Source organism: Hyperoodon ampullatus (genome assembly GCF_949752795.1).
Source record: "Hyperoodon ampullatus genome assembly, chromosome: 15".
NCBI lineage: Eukaryota > Metazoa > Chordata > Mammalia > Artiodactyla > Ziphiidae > Hyperoodon > Hyperoodon ampullatus.
The window spans coordinates 29398812-29416786 of record NC_136928.1 but is presented as its reverse complement, the minus strand read 5'-3'; the positions used below and the strand labels follow the sequence as shown (position 1 = coordinate 29416786).

Here is a 17975-nt window from a genome sequence, read left to right as displayed (position 1 = left end):
TCAAGCTCACAAGCCAAGGCATTTTTCCTCTGCTATAATGACCCCAGGGCCAGGTAACAACAGCTCTGGACAGCCCCTAAATCCCAAGGCCCGCTGTAATTATTCAAACTAGTCAGTCAATTATTCAAACTCGTCAGTCTTAAACCTACTTAGCCTGCTTCACAGCCTCTGCTATTCCCTCCCACAAAACTCAGTAAAAGTTCTCAACCGTGCTTTCTTTCCCCTTTCCCCCTCTGCCTCCTGACCCACCCTAGTTCTTCCCCCGGTGGACTTAAAACTATTTGCGTCTGCTATGTTTACAATTGGTTTGGTATGAAATATTTCATGCATGTGGACAAGGCAGTCGGAAAGAAAAATGGGGGGTGGGGAGGAATGAGAACTGTGTTAGGGTGGTTTATATATGGCTTTTTCCAGACATTTCTATATCAGGCAACACATTTTAACGCCCACCGTGGACAAAGAAGATGGGGAAGCCACCTCGAAACGGGGGTTGAAAGAGGAGACAGGATAACTGCTCTCAACGAAAACTCCGGGCTCGGAAGAGGCGGTATCGGGCCCGGTCCGCGTGATTCTGCACAAGCGCAGCACAGCCCACCTTCCTTAGAAGCCGGAACCCTGGAGACTCGTTTCGACGCTTCCCAGGCTGCAGGGAAAGCTCAGTTCCCAGCCCTCCCGGAAGTTGTTGCACAGTCGTTTCCGGGGCGGTGTGAGGTTGGGGAGGACTCCGAATGGGTCGCAGCCGCAGCCGGTCCCCGCGGAGGGGTGAGTCCAGAAGCAGTTCTGAGGGTCTGGGGCTCGGTCGAAGACTCGTCCCCCCTTGTGTTCCCAGTCCAAGGGCCGCGGAGAGGGGGGACCTTTTCTCAGGAGGAGAAGAGAGGGGGTGGATGGGGAACGAAGACCTGGGCCCTATATGCTTCAGCCCTCGGATTTGAAGGCAGTTTTTTTCCGAAGTTGGGGTTTCGCCGACCCTTTGTCACCCTCATACAGTAACTTTTGTTGTCCTTGTGGCTGGGGAGTGTAGAGTCAGGCCACGGTTCCCTTAATTTCTGGGTAACCGATTGCAAGTCATTCAGCCTTCCTGCGTCCGAGTTCCCGTAATTAGACATTGGGGGTAATATTGCTTACCTTTAAAAACTGAAGTGAGAATTGATGCCACACTGCGTAACACGCAGCATGTGATACCGCCAGGTTCTTAAATGCTCAGGGTTTCCTTCCCAGTTTATAGTAGGGAAATCGATGGTTAGGAGTTTGCGTGCAGGGAGCTCACCTCGTAATGTTTCCTGGCCCATGAAGGGGGTAGTGAGAGGTAGAGAAGCCAGGACTTGGATTGGGAGATGTCATGTAGTCCCTCGATTCTGCCCCATCGTTAGTTTTTATCACCTTCAGCTAATCAGGGTTGATCTTAAAACTTAAATGAGCCCTCGAGCCACAAAGGGCTATTGAGCACTTAACATGTTCTCAATCGGAATTGAGAACTGCTGTTTAAGTGTCGAATACACCCCGGATTTCCTTGATTTAATGCGGAAAAAAGAAAGAATAAAGTGTCTATTTTTTTATAAGGAGCACATGTTGAAATGCTAATAGTTTGGATATATTGGGTTAAATCTATACTGTTAAAATTAATCTCATGCGTCTTTTTTATTTTTTTAATGTGACATCTAGAAATGGCGCGCTTTATATTACTATTGGTCGGCGCAGCATCCAGTAGATGTGGGACGTAATTTTCGGCTCTACAATTTTGTGTTTATATTAGAGCGTAGGCGGTCCCGGTCCACCTCCCGAGAGAGGGAACGCAGGCGCCGAGAAAGGTCCCGGTCACGAGAGCGAGATCGGAGAAGAAGCCGCTCTCGATCCCCGCACAGAAGACGTTCCAGGTAAGTGCAGAAAATAACCAGAAGTTTTACCACAGCTTTGTAGTCGCTGCGCTTGACTCTGTTGTTATCACTTACAAAGGCACTTATAATTTCATGAAATGAAGGGAACTTTATCCCACTTTATTCTAAACCTAACATTCCCATTGATAAAATGGGGTTGATAACATTCCACATAGTAGAGTTGCCGTGAGGAGTAAATGAGAAATAATACATGAAAAGCACTTAGCTTAGCAAGAGTAAGAAATAAGTGTTTTGTATTTTTGTCTTGTTTTTTTAATTAACTTTTGGTGATAATAATTTATTCAAGTATATAATCAAGAATGTGAGATCTTGGTGTATATGTATAACTGATTCACTTTGTTATAAAGCAGAAACTAACACACCATTGTGAAGCAATTATACTCCAATAAAGTTGTAAAAAAAAAAGAATGTGAGATCTTGGAAGAATCTTAGAAGTGGACTCTGATTCTTTTTTAAAAAAAAAAATAAATTTATATATTTATTTATTTTTGGCCGCGTTTGGTCTTTGTTGCTGCATGCAGGCTTCTTATTGTGATGGCTTTTCTTGTTGCGGAGCACCGGCTCCAGGCACGCAGGCGTCAGTAGTTGTGACTCACGGGCTTTAGAGCGCAGGCTCAGTAGTTGTGGTGCACAGGCTTAGTTGCTCCATGGCATGTGGGATCTTCCTGGCCCCGGGATCAATCCCGTGTCCCCTGCATTGGCAGGTGGATTCTTAACCACTGCGCCGCCAGGGAAGTCCTTGGACTCTGATTCTTAATAAGCATCAGACACGTTTGTTTGTTTCGTTGCTTTTTTCTGCCTTACAAAAAGATTTTTTGCCCTAGCTCTACTGAGTGTAACTGATGATTAAACAATAAATAATTTTTTGTTAACAATCAGGGCCTAGGCAGAACCTTCTTCCTCATTCTGCTTTGGGGAACAAATTCCTGGTGCTCTAGAGCCTGGCTTTTGTTTAGCCTTTACCTTGCAGGCACTCATGTATATCTGTGCTCATCAACACAAGTCACCAGGTATGTCTCTGTTTCTGACATCTTTACTTATTATATTTTAGGTCCCCAAGACGACATAGATCCACATCTCCTTCCCCTTCTCGACTAAAAGAAAGAAGAGATGAGGAGAAGAAAGAAACAAAAGAAACAAAGAGCAAAGAACGTCAGATAACTGGTAATGTTATTAGATGAATAACTGTAGGAAAAGTACAGCCATGTTTAGATAACTTCAGTTATGATGAAATTATAAAAGTATAATTTTTGAACATTTAACTATTAAGTTTTTTATAGTGTTCATTGCATGTAGTTTTGAGATGTTGTTTTAATTGTACCTTAGTTGCTGGTTATCTGGTGCTCTAGATACAAGGACGGTTAAAAACATGAGAATATTATATTTTGGAAGTATCGTCAAAACTAGTGTTCTGTCTGATATTAAAGGTGGTCCTTCCTAAAGGCTCCAAGCATGTCCTTTTTAAAATATTTATTTATTTATTTTTGGCTGCGTTGGGTCTTTGTTGCCGTGTGGGGGCCACCCTTCATTGCAGTGCATGGGCTTCTCATTGCGGTGGACTCTCTTGTTGCAGAGCACGGGCTCCAGGCACGTGGGCTTCAGTAGTTGTGGCTCGCGGGCTCTAGAGCGCCGGCTCAGCAGTTGTGGTGCACGGGCTTAGTTGCTCTGCGTCATGTGGGATCCTCCCAGACCAGGGATCTAACCTGTGTCCCCTGCATTGGCAGGCAGATTCCTGTCCCCTGTGCCACCAGGGAAGCCCCCAAGCATGTCCTTTTAAGCAGTCTCTTAGATGGAGGATGGAGAGTGCAATCCTTCCTTGCCCCTTAAGTTATATGCTATCCAAATTGAGGAGTTTCTTTCATTAAACTCAAGTCTTTAGCTAATTGTTTAGTGTATTCTCTGCTGGTAAGCCACCTCTCTTTTTATATGTATAGAATGATAGAGTTTAAAATTTTGTCACTTATTTTTGTAGAGGAAGACTTGGAGGGCAAAACAGAGGAAGAAATAGAAATGATGAAGTTAATGGGATTTGCCTCCTTTGACTCCACAAAAGTAAGTAAAACATGTAGCCAGTTAAGTATTCTTATTTGAATTGATCTGTCCTATTTTTTCCATATTCTTTTACTATCACTTGTAATCTCTTCCACTGATACAAGTTTTTTGTTAGAAGACAGTGGCTATCTGTGTGAAGGGATTTGAAAGCAAAGAGAAGGAAGTGGTGAGCTGCCATTGGAATTCACGGAGTATTTGCCTGGGATATTTGAGTTGGATCTTAAAAGGCCAGTAGAGGTGATCAGACAAAGAAGAGGAGGAAGATCATTTGAAACAGAGGGAAAAGCTCATGACAATGCCATGTAGGCATTAAAGAGCATAGAGTATTGTGGGAATTTCAAATTCAGTGACTAGTGAAAGCCTGTTGGTGGGCTGGTGGCTACGAATGAGGCTAGAAATAGAGGTGGGAGGCAAATCGCAGAAGGCTTGTGATATCTTTAGCCATGCTGAGGGACTTAGAGTTGATTCTTTAAGTGATGAGAGGAAGCAGTGGTTTTTAAGCAAGGGAGTAACAGATTATATGTGTGTTTTAGAATGATGATCTGGGGCTTCATGGAGGACAAATGGGAGGCTGAGAGAACTGCCGTCGTGCAGTGAAAGATGGTGAAGGCCTGAACTGAGAAGAGGGGCTGGAATATTGGGAACCATTCAGGAACCAGAGTTAGTGGTGGTGGGATGGAGGTGAGTAGTCAGTAATGACTCTGAAGTGTCAGGCTGATAGGGTTAACCAAAGAAAGGATTATAGGAAGGGGAAGTGCTGTGAAACAGAACGAAGCGCAGCTGCCAGATAAAGATGGCATTGCATAGTTGCATGCATATCTCATAGCTCAGAAGAGGGGTTGACAGGAGTTTGAATGCTCTCTAAGCCCTGACCATAATCCTGGAGAGAATAAGGAATTAGGGGAGGCAAAAGCGGGAGGGATTGTGGAGAGGGAGATGAAGAGAGGGAGGTGGGAGAGAGATAGGGAGATAGGGAAGTAGGCAAAGGGGAGATGGAGGGAGAGAGGAAATTGAATGAAGAGAGAAGGGAGGATAGAGAGGGGAAGCTAGTAAGGATAGGCAGGGAGAGTGTGTGTGGAGAGAGAGAAAATATATTTTTAAAACTTTCTTTTATAGAATTTTAAGTCCTTTTAATTTTGCAAATTGAAGTTGGAATTTTTGAGGAGAGTTGTCAAAAATAATCCACTTCCCCTAATCTTGTGTTCCATTGAGTTGTGAATGGAGTGGGGTAATCTCAGGTGCTATAAGAGTTTCTTTCTAACTGATGTGATTATGTGGGGCTCCCATGTATTTTTTTAAATGACAGTGTATGACCTAAGAGGAGTACCAGAGGCATGACTGTTTTGAGGTGAGAAAATTAAGAATGCGCTCTTGTTCTCACAAATGGTTATGTGAAGTGAACCCCATTTTAGAATTTAATGCAGTTTATGTCTCAGGTTTTTTTCTTGAATATACCAAAACCTTATTTGTTATTCAGAAGAGCATTTTATGAGTGAACTGGTTTATTAATACATATATTGGGTGAATAAGAATATCTCCAAAATGAAACAACTAAATAATAAGTTTTTAGAATAGTGAAGGACCTTCACTATTAGAATTCTTTTCTCTTTTGGTTTTACTGTTGCTGGATGTTATGTTTGAAATTCCTGAGAATCAAATGTAAAGATGGAGCCACTACTTTTAAATATAGTCTTTTAAATGTTTGTGTATAAAGGAGAAATTAGGTGAGAATTTATAGATCCCATAAAAATTATGGAGTACCACAAGAACAAATGATGTCAGTTGTTTTTTTAATGTCATCTACAAGGATGTTAATTTAATTTGTATGCAGTTGGCTTCATGACTATCAGTTACAAAGTCTCTCAGCTCATTTGTATTTTTCAGTAATGTGTATCTTGTGATATTTCATCATTAATCTGTGGTGGAACCTCTTCATATGCCAATGTAGTCACTTATTTTCCCTTCCCTTTTAGCATTCTAGAAAGTTTCAAAGTTTGGTTATGCTTATTAATGGATAATTTTCTATTCCAGCATGTAAATGAGAAGAGGGCTAATAATATACAACTCTACAAATAGTTTTCAAAAATCAGAAAGCCTTTAGTAACTGAACTTAGTAAAAAGGTTAACATCATTTACTTTTTTTTTTCCAAGTCATGCCTACCTCCTATTCTTGGGAGGTTAAAATAATACACCTTAAGTAATTTACTCCGTATTCCCCCGGCCCCCAAAATGCAGTGAAAACAGGAATAGAAAAGGAAGACCAAATATACTTGTTTTAGCTCAACTTCAAATATATACATACCTCACCTGTGCATGCCAGTGGATGAGAATCCTTTTTTTTGGCCTAACACAGATATCTAATAAGTATGCTAAAGGTACTCAGGGTACACGCCCGTGAGTAATAATAGGGGAGGGAGGTTATGTGTGTGTTCCTGCACATGCACTCACGGTGGCATTAACTGGCAGTGTTCATACATTTAACAGTCATTTTCTGAGTACCTGCAAGTGCAGTAGCCTAGGATGTGACAGTTGCAAAGGTCACTCACAGCCACATCCCTCCATCAAGCTCCATATGAGCTTGCAGTCTGATGGGAAATAACATCGTGTATATGATGTTGTACATCATGATCATGCAGAGTAGAAAATGCAGGGTATTGTGAGGAAAGCACAGTTAACATTCTATGGGAGTTAGAGAAGAGGGTGCTTCCTGGCAGCTGGATCATTTGAATTGGGCCTTGAAGGATGCATAAGAACCAGATGGTTGAAGATTGGATGGGGGTTGGGAAGGCAATTCAGGCATGAGGAACAGAAAGTGGAACAGGTTGAATCAAAAGACCCATAAAGGAGTTACTGAAAAAAAAAAAAGTCCGAGATACAAGTGATACAACATTAGCATCTGTTATTCTGATTCTTGATTTAAAAATCAAAGCTTCAAGGCCTATGTAAGAAATGGGATTTAGATAGGAATTGGTGACTGATTTGAGAATGCCATCAGTTAAGGTCATAAGTTAAATTTTTGCGAATGGATTTTTCTAGAGAAAATATCCATAACTTGTATTTGGTTTTGAAGAATTCTTTGACCAGAAAAGGTGAGGCTCTGCTACCCAATTTCCCTGTATGTCTTGCACATAATACATATACCATGAGTGTTTGTTGAATATTGGTTTATTTGCTTATGTGTGACTATAAAAAATGTGAACAGAGAGTTATAACGCTTGGGAGATCATGGGATATCATCAGGATCTGAAAATTCTTTAACTCATTGGACTACCTCATGCTTAAATGAGTCTTGCCATTTAAGAGGGTCTGTGGGATGCAGCTCTTTGATCAAGGCATATAATATGTTCTCTCTCTGGTGTGTTGTTTGCTTGTTTGTTTGTGTGTGTTTTGTTTTTTGGTTTTTGTTTCTTGCTTTTCTCCAGGGGAAAAAGGTGGATGGCTCTGTAAATGCCTATGCCATAAATGTGTCTCAGAAGAGGAAGTATAGGTATGCATAGCTGCCATTATTATGTTTGAACTAATATAAATTATATGCTTGGGAAAGAATTTTTTATGGGATAATGATGTTTGTAGGAAATGTAGCAGTTTTCCAAACAGTCCCTTACTTTAATAGTTTCCATATTGTCCCTTGTTTTAATCTGCCTTGTTCATAGTCTTGTATGTTAAAATAGTTTCCCATTTACATGTGAACTAGTAACTTATAAAGAAGGGTAGTTGGCTTAAATATTTTAGGGCTCTAAGTAGTTCTTTCTTCAAAATAACATAGTCTCAAGTCTTTAGGCTTTAATTTCATTATAATTATAGGTTTTAAAATAGATTCCTCCTGAATTATTTACCTAACTTGATTGTATAAGGATTTCAACTGTAAATATCCTTCTGTTAAATATAGGTATATTTTATTAATACCACAGAACAAACCAATCCATACTTGAAATCTCACTGAATGAATGGAAAAGTCATGACATCTTCAAACATTGCCTTTCTCTCTACATTTATCACTGATAAAAGACTAATATTCCAATTAATTTAGAATATGAGTAGTGTGATTTGAGACTGCTGTGAGTTAAAGTACCAGAATCATCAATAGTCCATTGTAAAATTACCTTCAATTAAGGTCTTATGGGGAGAACTAGTACAATGTGAAATCAGATTTGCTTGATGGGTATGTATTTTGAAACTCTTCTCTATTTCCTTAAACTAGCTAGGTGTTTAGTGTTACCTAAAATAAATATGGATTTTTAGTTGGTCTTTTTAAAGTCTGTAGAATCTTCCCAAATAATATTGGAAGTATATTTCCGTACGTCTATTTGGATTTTAACTTTGAATACTTCTTTCCCTAGACTTTGCCATTTTAAAAATGGTTTATAGGTTTAATTTCTGAAGCAAGTGATTACTTCTTTTGTAAGACAAATCCAGAATTGTTTTTAATGACAATAAATTTTCTCATCATAGGCAGTACATGAATCGAAAAGGTGGATTCAACAGACCTTTGGATTTCATTGCATGAGAATTGAAATATTGAAGAATGATTTTTTTCCCCTCACCTTGATCAGAACAGTGGATTTTGTATTTTGTATTTAATATTCATCAAAACGGGATCACAGTCCCTCCTCCTTGTAAAGTAAGAAAATTTTATTTATGATGTGTGTAGTTCACTTACCCTGCCTCAAAAAAAGGTCAAATATTACATTTTTTTCCTTTAGGAAATTTCATTTGGGGCAATCATCAACCCCATTTTTTTGTCCTTATTCCTATGGAAACTGTATATGTCTTCTTCTTGGATGCTCTTTATGACTTTTTAAAACACATAAGAGTAATTTGGAAGTAAGTTTCTCAAATAAAACAATATTTTTACCCTTTTGTATTTGATACTTTTATTACTAGGTAAAAGAATCTCCCTACACGTTTTCTTTTTTCATACATAGATTTAGATATCATGATTCTTTATAGTTTAAAAATTAGAAGAATGAAAAAGTATAACTGGATTTTTGTATCTTCTGTGTTTTTTGCCCCCCAAATACCATTTTTCCCCAATAGAAAAGCAATACATGCTTATTATTTTTATTTTTTTTTCATGCTTATTATTTTAAAAATTAAAAAAAAAAAAAACTTAGGAGCAATCAGAAAGTAGGGGGAAAAAGCCAAAAATCAGCCAATAATCTACCACCAGAATATTAATATTTTGGTATATGTGTTTCCAGGCTCCTATGGGTATGTATTTCTTGCCCCTACCCAAAGAGATCAGAATGTTTATGCTGCTCTCTTTTACTAATCCTTATACTCCCATGTACTGTGAACTTTTTTTTTTTTTTGGCTGCACTGGGTTTTTGTTGCTGCACTTGGGCTATCTCCAGTTGCGGCGAGCTGGGGCTACTCTCTGTTGCAGTGCGCGGGCTTCTTATTGTGGTGGCTTCTCTTGTTGCAGAGCATGGGCTCTAGACGCGCAGGCTTCAGTAGTCGTGGCTCGTGGGCTCTAGAGCGCAGGCTCAGTAGTTGTGGCGCACGGGCTTAACTGCTCCGTGGTATGTGGGATCTTCCCAGACCAGGGCTCAAACCCGTGTCCCCTGCATTGGCAGGCGGGTTCTTAACCACTGCGCCACCAGGGAAGCCCATACTGTGAACATTTTTTTAAATGCTCTTATAAATTCTTTGAAAACTTACCTTTTAATAGCTAGTTGGTTATAATTTATTAATTAATCCTTTATTGGTGAACATTGCCTTCCCTCCCATGATTTGCTGTTACAATTAAAGCTGTGAGTAGACTATTTAGGGGTTAAAAAAAAAAACAAAATACAACACCAGGACATCCCCAGCAGTCCAGTGGTTAAGACCCTGCCTTCCAATGCAGGAGGCGCAGGTTGCATCCCTGGTCGGGGAACTAAGATCCCACATGCCCATGCCATGCAGTGCGGCCAAAATAAAAAACAAACCAAAAACAAAACCAAAACACAACACCTGTGAGTAGTATCCCTGTTACACGTATCTTTTTGTACTTGTTGCCTTATTTCCTCATGTTTCATTCTTGGAGGTGGCATTGCTGGGTGAGATAAAGGGTGCATGTTTTACCCTTTGTGTGCATGTTTTAAGGCTTTTTTTTTAATATTTATTTTTATTTTTTGGCTGCATCTGGTCTTAGTTGTGGCACGCAGGATCTTTCGTTGCAGTACACAGGCTGCTCTCTAATTGTGGCTCACCGGCTCCAGAGCATGTGGGCTCTGTAGTTGTGGCACACGGGCTTAGTTGCCCCGCGGCCCTCACCAGTGAAGTATGAGCTTTTCCATTTCATATACATGTACCAGTACTGAGTGTATTTTTTTCTTAAGTTTCCACTCTGAAGGTTAAAATAATGGCATTTGGTTTTGTTTAATTTCTAAGGAAGGTGAACATTTTAAGAATGCGTTAGCCATGTATATTTCTTTTGTTTAATACTAATTCCAGACCTTGGCTCCATTTGTCTTTTAACAAGCTTTTCTTTTTCTTATTTGAAGGAAGCTCTTTTTATATTGAAGATAATGACTATTACCTATTCTGTTTCTATCTCAGTGATATTTGAGGCTTTGTGGCTAGATTTTAAATTTTGTGTTGTATTTTTTTTGAGTAAGTAATATAAACACATGGAACACAATTTAGACAGCACAAAGGGTATATAGTGATGAGCTAATTGTGTATCCTTTCAGAGATATTCCATGTATACACAAGCATATAATATATATGTATATGTATCTTATTACTCTACACACTATTTTGCACTTGTTGTTTTTTCATTTACTACTGCATCTTAAGATTGTTTCTTATATTGCCCCTTATTTTTTAAGGGCAGCAATTATAGTTTGTTGTAGGATGGACTATAATTGGACATTCAAGTTGTTTCTTATCTTTTGGTATTAAAAAAACAATGATGTGGGGACTTCCCTGGTGGTGCAGTGGTTAAGAATCCGCCTGCCAGTGCAGGGGACACGGGTTCGAGCCCTGGTCCTGGAGGATCCCACATGCCACAGAGCAACTAAGCCCGTGCACCACAACTACTGTGCCTGCGCTCTAGAGCCCGTGAGCCACAACTACTGAGCCCGCATGCCACAACTACTGAAACCCGTGTGCCTAGAGCCTGTGCTCCACGCCAAGAGAAGCCACCGCAATGAGAAGCCCATGCACCGCAACAAAAACCCAATGCAGACAAAAATAAACGAATACATTATTTTTTTTAATGATGTAATTACTATTCTTATATGTCTGATTTTACAAGTGTCTAGCTGGATTTTAAATCCATACTGCATCTGAAATTTGACCACCTATTGTAGGTCTCTAAAAGCTTTCCTGGCAAATTAGTTCCCTGTAAAGAAAATAATAGTAGTGTGACTGCATTGCATAATACAGTATACAGAGCACCTTGGTTCATTTAATCCTTATCCGATAGAGCAGGTACTATTATCTCCATTCGCAGATGAGAAACCTGAGGCTATTCAGACCTAGAGGCAGAAATGATTAATGTTTATACCACCTACTGGCTTCAGTACTTAAATATTTAAATGTGCTGCATCAGCTGCACAACTTGTAGTACCCATTGCACAAGCGTCACTACCCCGAGCAGGTGGATTATTTTGCTTAGACTTTTTGCCAGGTAAGCTAAATAGAATCCCATACCCCCACCCTCCAAAATACTGTCTATCTGTAAATTATCTATGACAAGGACTTTCTGACCACATTTTTGCACATCTAAAGAAATGAGACCCAATTGTTGTCTTACTGGGAAACTAAAACTTCTGGGATGAAATAATATGCCCAAAATCAGATGATAGGTTTTTGGATTGTCATGTTAGTGTGGTTTTAGTAGAGATTTGACTTGAGATCCTCAAGGCAGCATACTTTGTAAAGAAATAATCTGAGAATACCCAGTAGGTCAATAGGTTCACTCTCCGTGAGCTAACACCAAAGAAATGGAACAGGAGGAAATCTTTAAAGATCAGAGATAAGACACCTCTGATCTTAATAGAAGTCTTGGTTTGAAGGAACTTTTATCCATCAGATCATCTGATTCTGTAAGAATAAGAAAAATGGAGCATCCTTGTCTTCTCTAACAGGCTACTGCCTCTCAGAAGACATAAGTTTTGCCAAATCTTCTAAGTATCTAAATGCTAAGAGTGTTCCAGGGCCCAATCCATGGACTCTCCAATCTCCCTCTGGTGAGTCATCCAACCACATAGCTTCAAACATCTTCTGCCATGGCTCTCAAATTGATACTTCTAGCCTGACCATTTTACTGAATTCCAGGCTTGTATATGCACTTGGATTATTAGGCAGCTCAAGTTTAAGATGAATTGAATTCTCATTTCCCTGCCCAGTCTTCTTCTCTGAGGCTTCCCCATCTCAGCAAGTGGCCTCTCCGTTTACACCTTTGCTCAGAGCAAAATCCTTAGGGGGTCATCCTTGACTCTGCTCTTTCTCCTGTGCCCCACATTTGATTCATTAGAAATCCTTTTGGCTCTAACATCAGAGTGTATTTTGAATCCAACCACTATTTTCCCCAGATTTACTGTGATATAATTGACACACAATTTTAAGAGATTGAAAGTGCATGTTGTGATTTGATGTACACTGAATCTGACTACTTTTCACCATCTGTACTAACAGAAGCCATCTCTCTTGCCTGGACTACTACAGTAACCCCCAATGGGTTTCCTTCCTTCCCTTCTGCCTCAGTTTATTCTCCACCTAGCAGCAGAGTGAACCTTTTAAAATGTACATCTGGTCATATTGTTCCTGGCTCTGGTGGTTTTCTATCATTTACAGTGAAGACCAATCCTTACTGTGGTCTACACATCTGTATAGTTTGGAACCTGGCTTCCTGCAGCCTCACCCTTGCTATTGCACTCAGCCACGCTGCTACCCTCTTTGCTGTTCCTTGAGAACAGGTATGCATCTACCTGAAGAGTCTTCCAACTTGCTTTTCTTCCCAGAATGTTCCTCCTCCCCCTCCACCTACCTCTCAGATTTACATGGTTAGTAGATTTACATGGTTATATTGTTCAGGTCACTGCTCAAAATAAGTTCATTCCTGGGCTTCCCCGGTGGCGCAGTGGTTGGGAGTCCGCCTGCCGATGCGGGGGACGTGGGTCCGTGCCCCTGTCCAGGAGGATCCTGCGTGCCGCAGAGCGGCTGGGCCCGTGAGCAGGAGAGGCCACGACAGTGAGAGGCCCGCATACCGCACAAAAAAATAAATAAATAAATAAGTTCATTTCCTAACCACCTTGTCCAAAATAGCAGCTTCCCCTTCCCTCTCTATCCCTTTACCCTGTTTTACTCTTTTTATTTAGCATTTTAAAAACTGAGATAGAATTCACCCTTCAAAAGTATATCATTTCAGGGAATTCCCTGGCGATCCAGTGATTAGGACTCCGTGCTTCCACTGCAGGGGACACGGGTTCAATCCCTGGTCAAGGAACCAAGAGCCTGCAAGCTGCATGTGGCATGGCCAAAAATAAATAAATAAATAAAGTATACCATTTCAGTGGTTTTAATATATTTACAGAGTTAAGTATTTATTACCACTATCTAATTCTAAAATATTTTTATCATCCCAAAAAGAAACCCCATACTCATTAAAGTCACTCCTCATCCCTCCCCATCCACCTCTACCCTCCACCCCAGAAACCACTAAATGTACTTTCTGTCTCTAAAGGTGTGCCTATTCTGGATGTTTTCATTTAAATGGATATTTCAAATGGATGGAATCACAAAATACGTGACCTTTTGTGTCTAGCACCTCTTGTGCTGCTTTTACATAGCATAATGTTTTCAAGGTTCATTTATGTTGTAGCATATATCAGTACTTCATCCCTTTTTATGGCTTATAATATTCTGGTCTGGGGATATACCATATTTTTTAAATTATTGTATTTATTTTGGCTGCGTTGGGTCTTCATTGCTGTGTGCGGGCTTTCTCTAGTTGTGGAGAGCGGGGGGCTACTCTTTGTTGCGGTGTGCTGGCTTCTCATTGCGGTGGCTTCTCTTGTTGCGGAGCACGGGCTCTAGGCGCACCGCCTCAGTAGTTGTGGCTAACGGACTCTAGAGCGCAGGCTCAGTAGTTGTGGCACATGGGCTTAGTTGCTCCGCGGCATGTGGGATCTTCCCGGACCAGGGCTCGGACCCATGTCCCCTACATTGGCAGGCGGATTCTTAACCACTGCGCCACAGGCAAGTCCCCAGATTTTTATTTATAAGTCATCAGTTGATGGGCATTTGGGTTGTTCTACTTCTTGGCTATTACGAATAATGCCGCTATGAACATTCATATACAAGTTTTTGTATGAACATATGTTTTCAACTCTCTTGGGTATATAACTAGGAGAGGTACTACTGGGTCATACAGTAACTCTGTTTAACTTTTTGAGGCACTGTCAAAACTGTTTTCGAAAGCAACAGCATTATTTTACATTCCCACCAGCAATGTATGAGGGTTCCAGTTTCTCCACATGCTCTGCAAAGTTTCCTTTTCCTTATAGCTTATAACGGCCTGACACACTCTATATTCATCTATGACTTTCTGGTTCTTCCACTAGACTTTGAACTTTCAGGAGTAGGGCTTCTGTCTTGTTTGCTGCTGTAGCCCAAGCACCACACAGTGCCTGGCACACAGTAAAGCACTCAATAAATGTCTGTTGAATTCATGAATATAGTTCAGTAAACTTTTTTCACTTAACCACTTCCCTTGGTGTTTTTTTAAATTAATTTTTATTGGAGTATAGTTGATTTACAATGTTGTGTTAGTTTCTGCTGTACAGCAAAGTGAATCAGTTATACATATACAAATATCCACTCTTTTTTGAATTTTTTTTTTTTTGCGGTACGCGGGCCTCTCACTGTTGTGGCCTCTCCCATTGCGGAGCACAGGCTCCGGACGCCCAGGCTCAGCGGCCATGGCTCACGGGCCCAGCCACTCCGCGGCATGTGGGATCTTCCCGGACCGGGGCACGAACCCGCGTCCCCTGCATTGGCAGGCGGACTCTCAACCACTGCGCCACCAGGGAAGCCCTATCCACTCTTTTTTAGATTCTATTCCCATATAGGTCATTACAGAGTACTGAGTAGAGTTCCCTGGGCTATACAGTAGGTTCTTATTAGTTATCTGTTTTATATATAGTAGTATGTATATGTCAATCCCAATCTCCCAGTTTATCCCTCACCCCTTTCCCCCTTGGTAACCGCAAGTTTGCTTTCTACATCTGTGACTCTATTTCTGTTTTATAAATAGGTTCATTTGATTCCACATATAAGCGATACCATATGATATTTGTCTTTCTCTGTCTGACTTACTTCACTCCACTTCCCTTGGTTTCTAAGTTAACCTTTAGTTGCCCAACTCATAAATCAATACATTTTTCCTATAAAAATTTTAAAACATTATGACAGCTAAATCTGTTTTGCACAGCCCTGGTTCACTGTGAATCCTTTGTGGTGTTTACTTCCAGATCTTATGCATGTATGTATGTAACAGAGTTAGTGTTGGAAATGAGGAAAATACACAGTTTGGCCTTCTTTTTTTTTGGCCTTCTTTTTTTTTTTTAACACAAGTAATATGCTTTAAGGATCATTTTACAACTTATTTACTCAGCACTGCCTTGGGGATGTTTCCATGCCAACTTATGTACCTCTACCTTTTTTTTTAACTGCTACATAGTGTTCAGTGTAATGTATGTACCCCTGTCTAGCCATTGCTCTATTTTTAAAGTAGCAAATATTTGTGGAATAACTAACTTTTGCAAAGCAGCGTTTTTAAAGGTTTTTAAATTTTAATTTTCTGATATTGGGTATCATGATATTAGAGTGTCCAAAGTAGCCACAAAGAAAGGGACTGATATTAAAGCAGAAAATTACAGTTCTGATTTTTTTTTTTTTTTTTTTTTTTTTTTTGCGGTACGCAGGCCTCTCACTGTTGTGGCCTCTCCCGTTGCGGAGCACAGGCTCCGGACGCGCAAGCTCAGCGGCCATGGCTCACGGGCCCAGCCACTCTGCGGCATGTGGGATCTTCCCGGACTGGGGCACGAACCCGTGTCCCCTGCATCGGCAGGCGGACTCTCAACCACTGCGCCACCAGGGAAGCCCACAGTTCTGATTTTTACACTTAGAAGAATAAAATCAATTCCTCAAAAATTTATAAAACAATTCATTTTAATGTCATAGTGGTTAACTATGTCAAACTCAGTTATAAATAGTGTTTTTTAATTCAGCAGTTTTGGAACTTTTTAGACAGTTAAGGATTATACTATCAACAGTGTCTTCCCTGCCACTCTGAGGTACTCACTGAAAGGCACCTTCTCTGGCAGAGCTCCCGTTGTATTTAATGAACCTTCCCCTCAGCATCGGCATTTACATACTGTCCTATACCCACCTGGAGTATAAACCCCTCAGAGGAAGGAAACTGGGGCTTTCTAAAATATGTAGTAAAGATTATCTGACAAGTATAATCTTTTGTGGTTCCCATTTTCAATATTTTCTTTTACTCCCCAGTTCTATTAGTTTAGCTTGATGCCTGATCAAAGATATAAACCATTGTCAGCCTATGTTTATCTTATTACAGATAGCTTTTTATTTAAAATTCTGGTCATAAAATTCAGGTTCAAACATTTTGGAATTTCGAATTCTTATTTTGGGGGTTGTGCCTATCTGTCAGTGCTTATGTAATGCCTTTGAAGTGCTAGATGCTGGGAGTCACCACTTCTACTTTGTTTTAGGATTTCATTTCTTTTTTCAAAATCTGTACTTTCAGATTATCTTATTTAACTGGTCATTGTAATGTATTTGTGTAAAATAATTTCCAGAAAAACAAGAAAAAACCCTTTGTTTTATACTTACTGCTTGATGTCCAGTAGATGGCACCAAATGCCCTTTGGAGTTCTTCATGATACTAATTCCTGGTTGGTATTGCTGGCTTACTGATCATGTCTTCCACCACCGCCAAGGAACAGAAAGGTGTCCATTCTTTAGTCTAATTCTCTGATTGTTATATAACTTAGTATTTTGGTTTGGAGTTTAAGATAGACCTGTTGGTGTTTAAATGGTTCCTTGCTATATCTCAGATTTCAAACTTTTTTCCTTTTTTATTTTATTTTTTATTTTTTATTTTTTTGCAGTACGCGGGCCTCTCACCGCTGTGGCCTCTCCCGTTGCGGAGCACAGGCTCCGGACGCGCAGGCCCAGTGGCCACGGCTCACGGGCCCAGCCGCTCCGCGGCATATGGGACCCTCCCGGACCGGGGCACAAACCCGTGTCCCCTGCATCGGCAGGCGGACTCTCAACCACTGCGCCACCAGGGAAGCCCCCTTTTTAAATTTTTTATAAGTGTGATTTTCAATCAGGGCAATTCTAGGGGAAGGATCATGACTTTGAAATAAGACTGGGTTTAAAAAAAAGAGTTGAGGGCAAGGGAAAGAATAAAGAGATTCTGAGTGTTCATAATAAAATCAAAGAGAAAATATAGAAGTATACAAAATCCAAAATTAAGGTAATGAAATCAAAGTGTATTTACTGTCAGTTTGGGCACTTTAGAATTGTATTCATTTCACTATGATTTTCAAATTTGTTTTACAGATAACTTGCAGTTAAAACATACTCTTTAAAACTTATATTCCCATTCTTCTAGCTTTTTTGTGCTTTCTTGAAAACCTTTATCTTCAGTGGTAAAGGTGAATATTTATTAGTTTTCATAAAGAATCACCTTTTAGGTCCAATTAACCATTAAAACCAGAAGATATGTGTTCTGTATGTCAGGCCTGGTTTACTGCATTTATTCTACATATTAATTCTGTTGAGTTTATTTAATTTTAATGGATTTGTCAAGCATTAAAAAGGACACATTTAAAAACTTACCATCGTAATGTTTTTCTTTCTTTTTCCCCAGTGTTTGAGTGTCATTGTTTGTGACTCATAGGGAAATCCGTCTCTTAGTTGTCTTGTTTTTAGAACAGCTACCAACTGGAGCATTGACACCATGGGCTCTGAGTGAAACAGATCTAGGTTCAGTTTCCATTTCTG

At 40.1% G+C, this 17975-nt stretch overlaps 1 protein-coding gene across 3 annotated transcripts; it reads left to right on the top strand.

Annotated features, from left to right (window-relative positions):
* Positions 1 to 700: 700 nt before the first annotated feature.
* Positions 701 to 8634, top strand: SNRNP27 (small nuclear ribonucleoprotein U4/U6.U5 subunit 27). Of its 3 annotated transcripts, XM_079721350.1 has the most exons (6): positions 701 to 762; positions 1754 to 1874; positions 2947 to 3059; positions 3868 to 3947; positions 7370 to 7434; positions 8400 to 8634. In XM_079721350.1, exons 1-6 carry the CDS (start codon positions 729 to 731, stop codon positions 8452 to 8454), a joined length of 468 nt encoding a protein of 155 aa, XP_079577476.1. In that variant the 5' UTR covers positions 701 to 728; the 3' UTR covers positions 8455 to 8634. The 3 variants fall into 3 exon arrangements, with proteins under 3 accessions (XP_079577476.1, XP_079577475.1, XP_079577477.1); XM_079721349.1 differs by lacking the exon at positions 7370 to 7434; XM_079721351.1 differs by lacking the exons at positions 7370 to 7434; positions 8400 to 8634 and adding an exon at positions 4481 to 4602.
* Positions 8635 to 17975: the final 9341 nt, after the last annotated feature.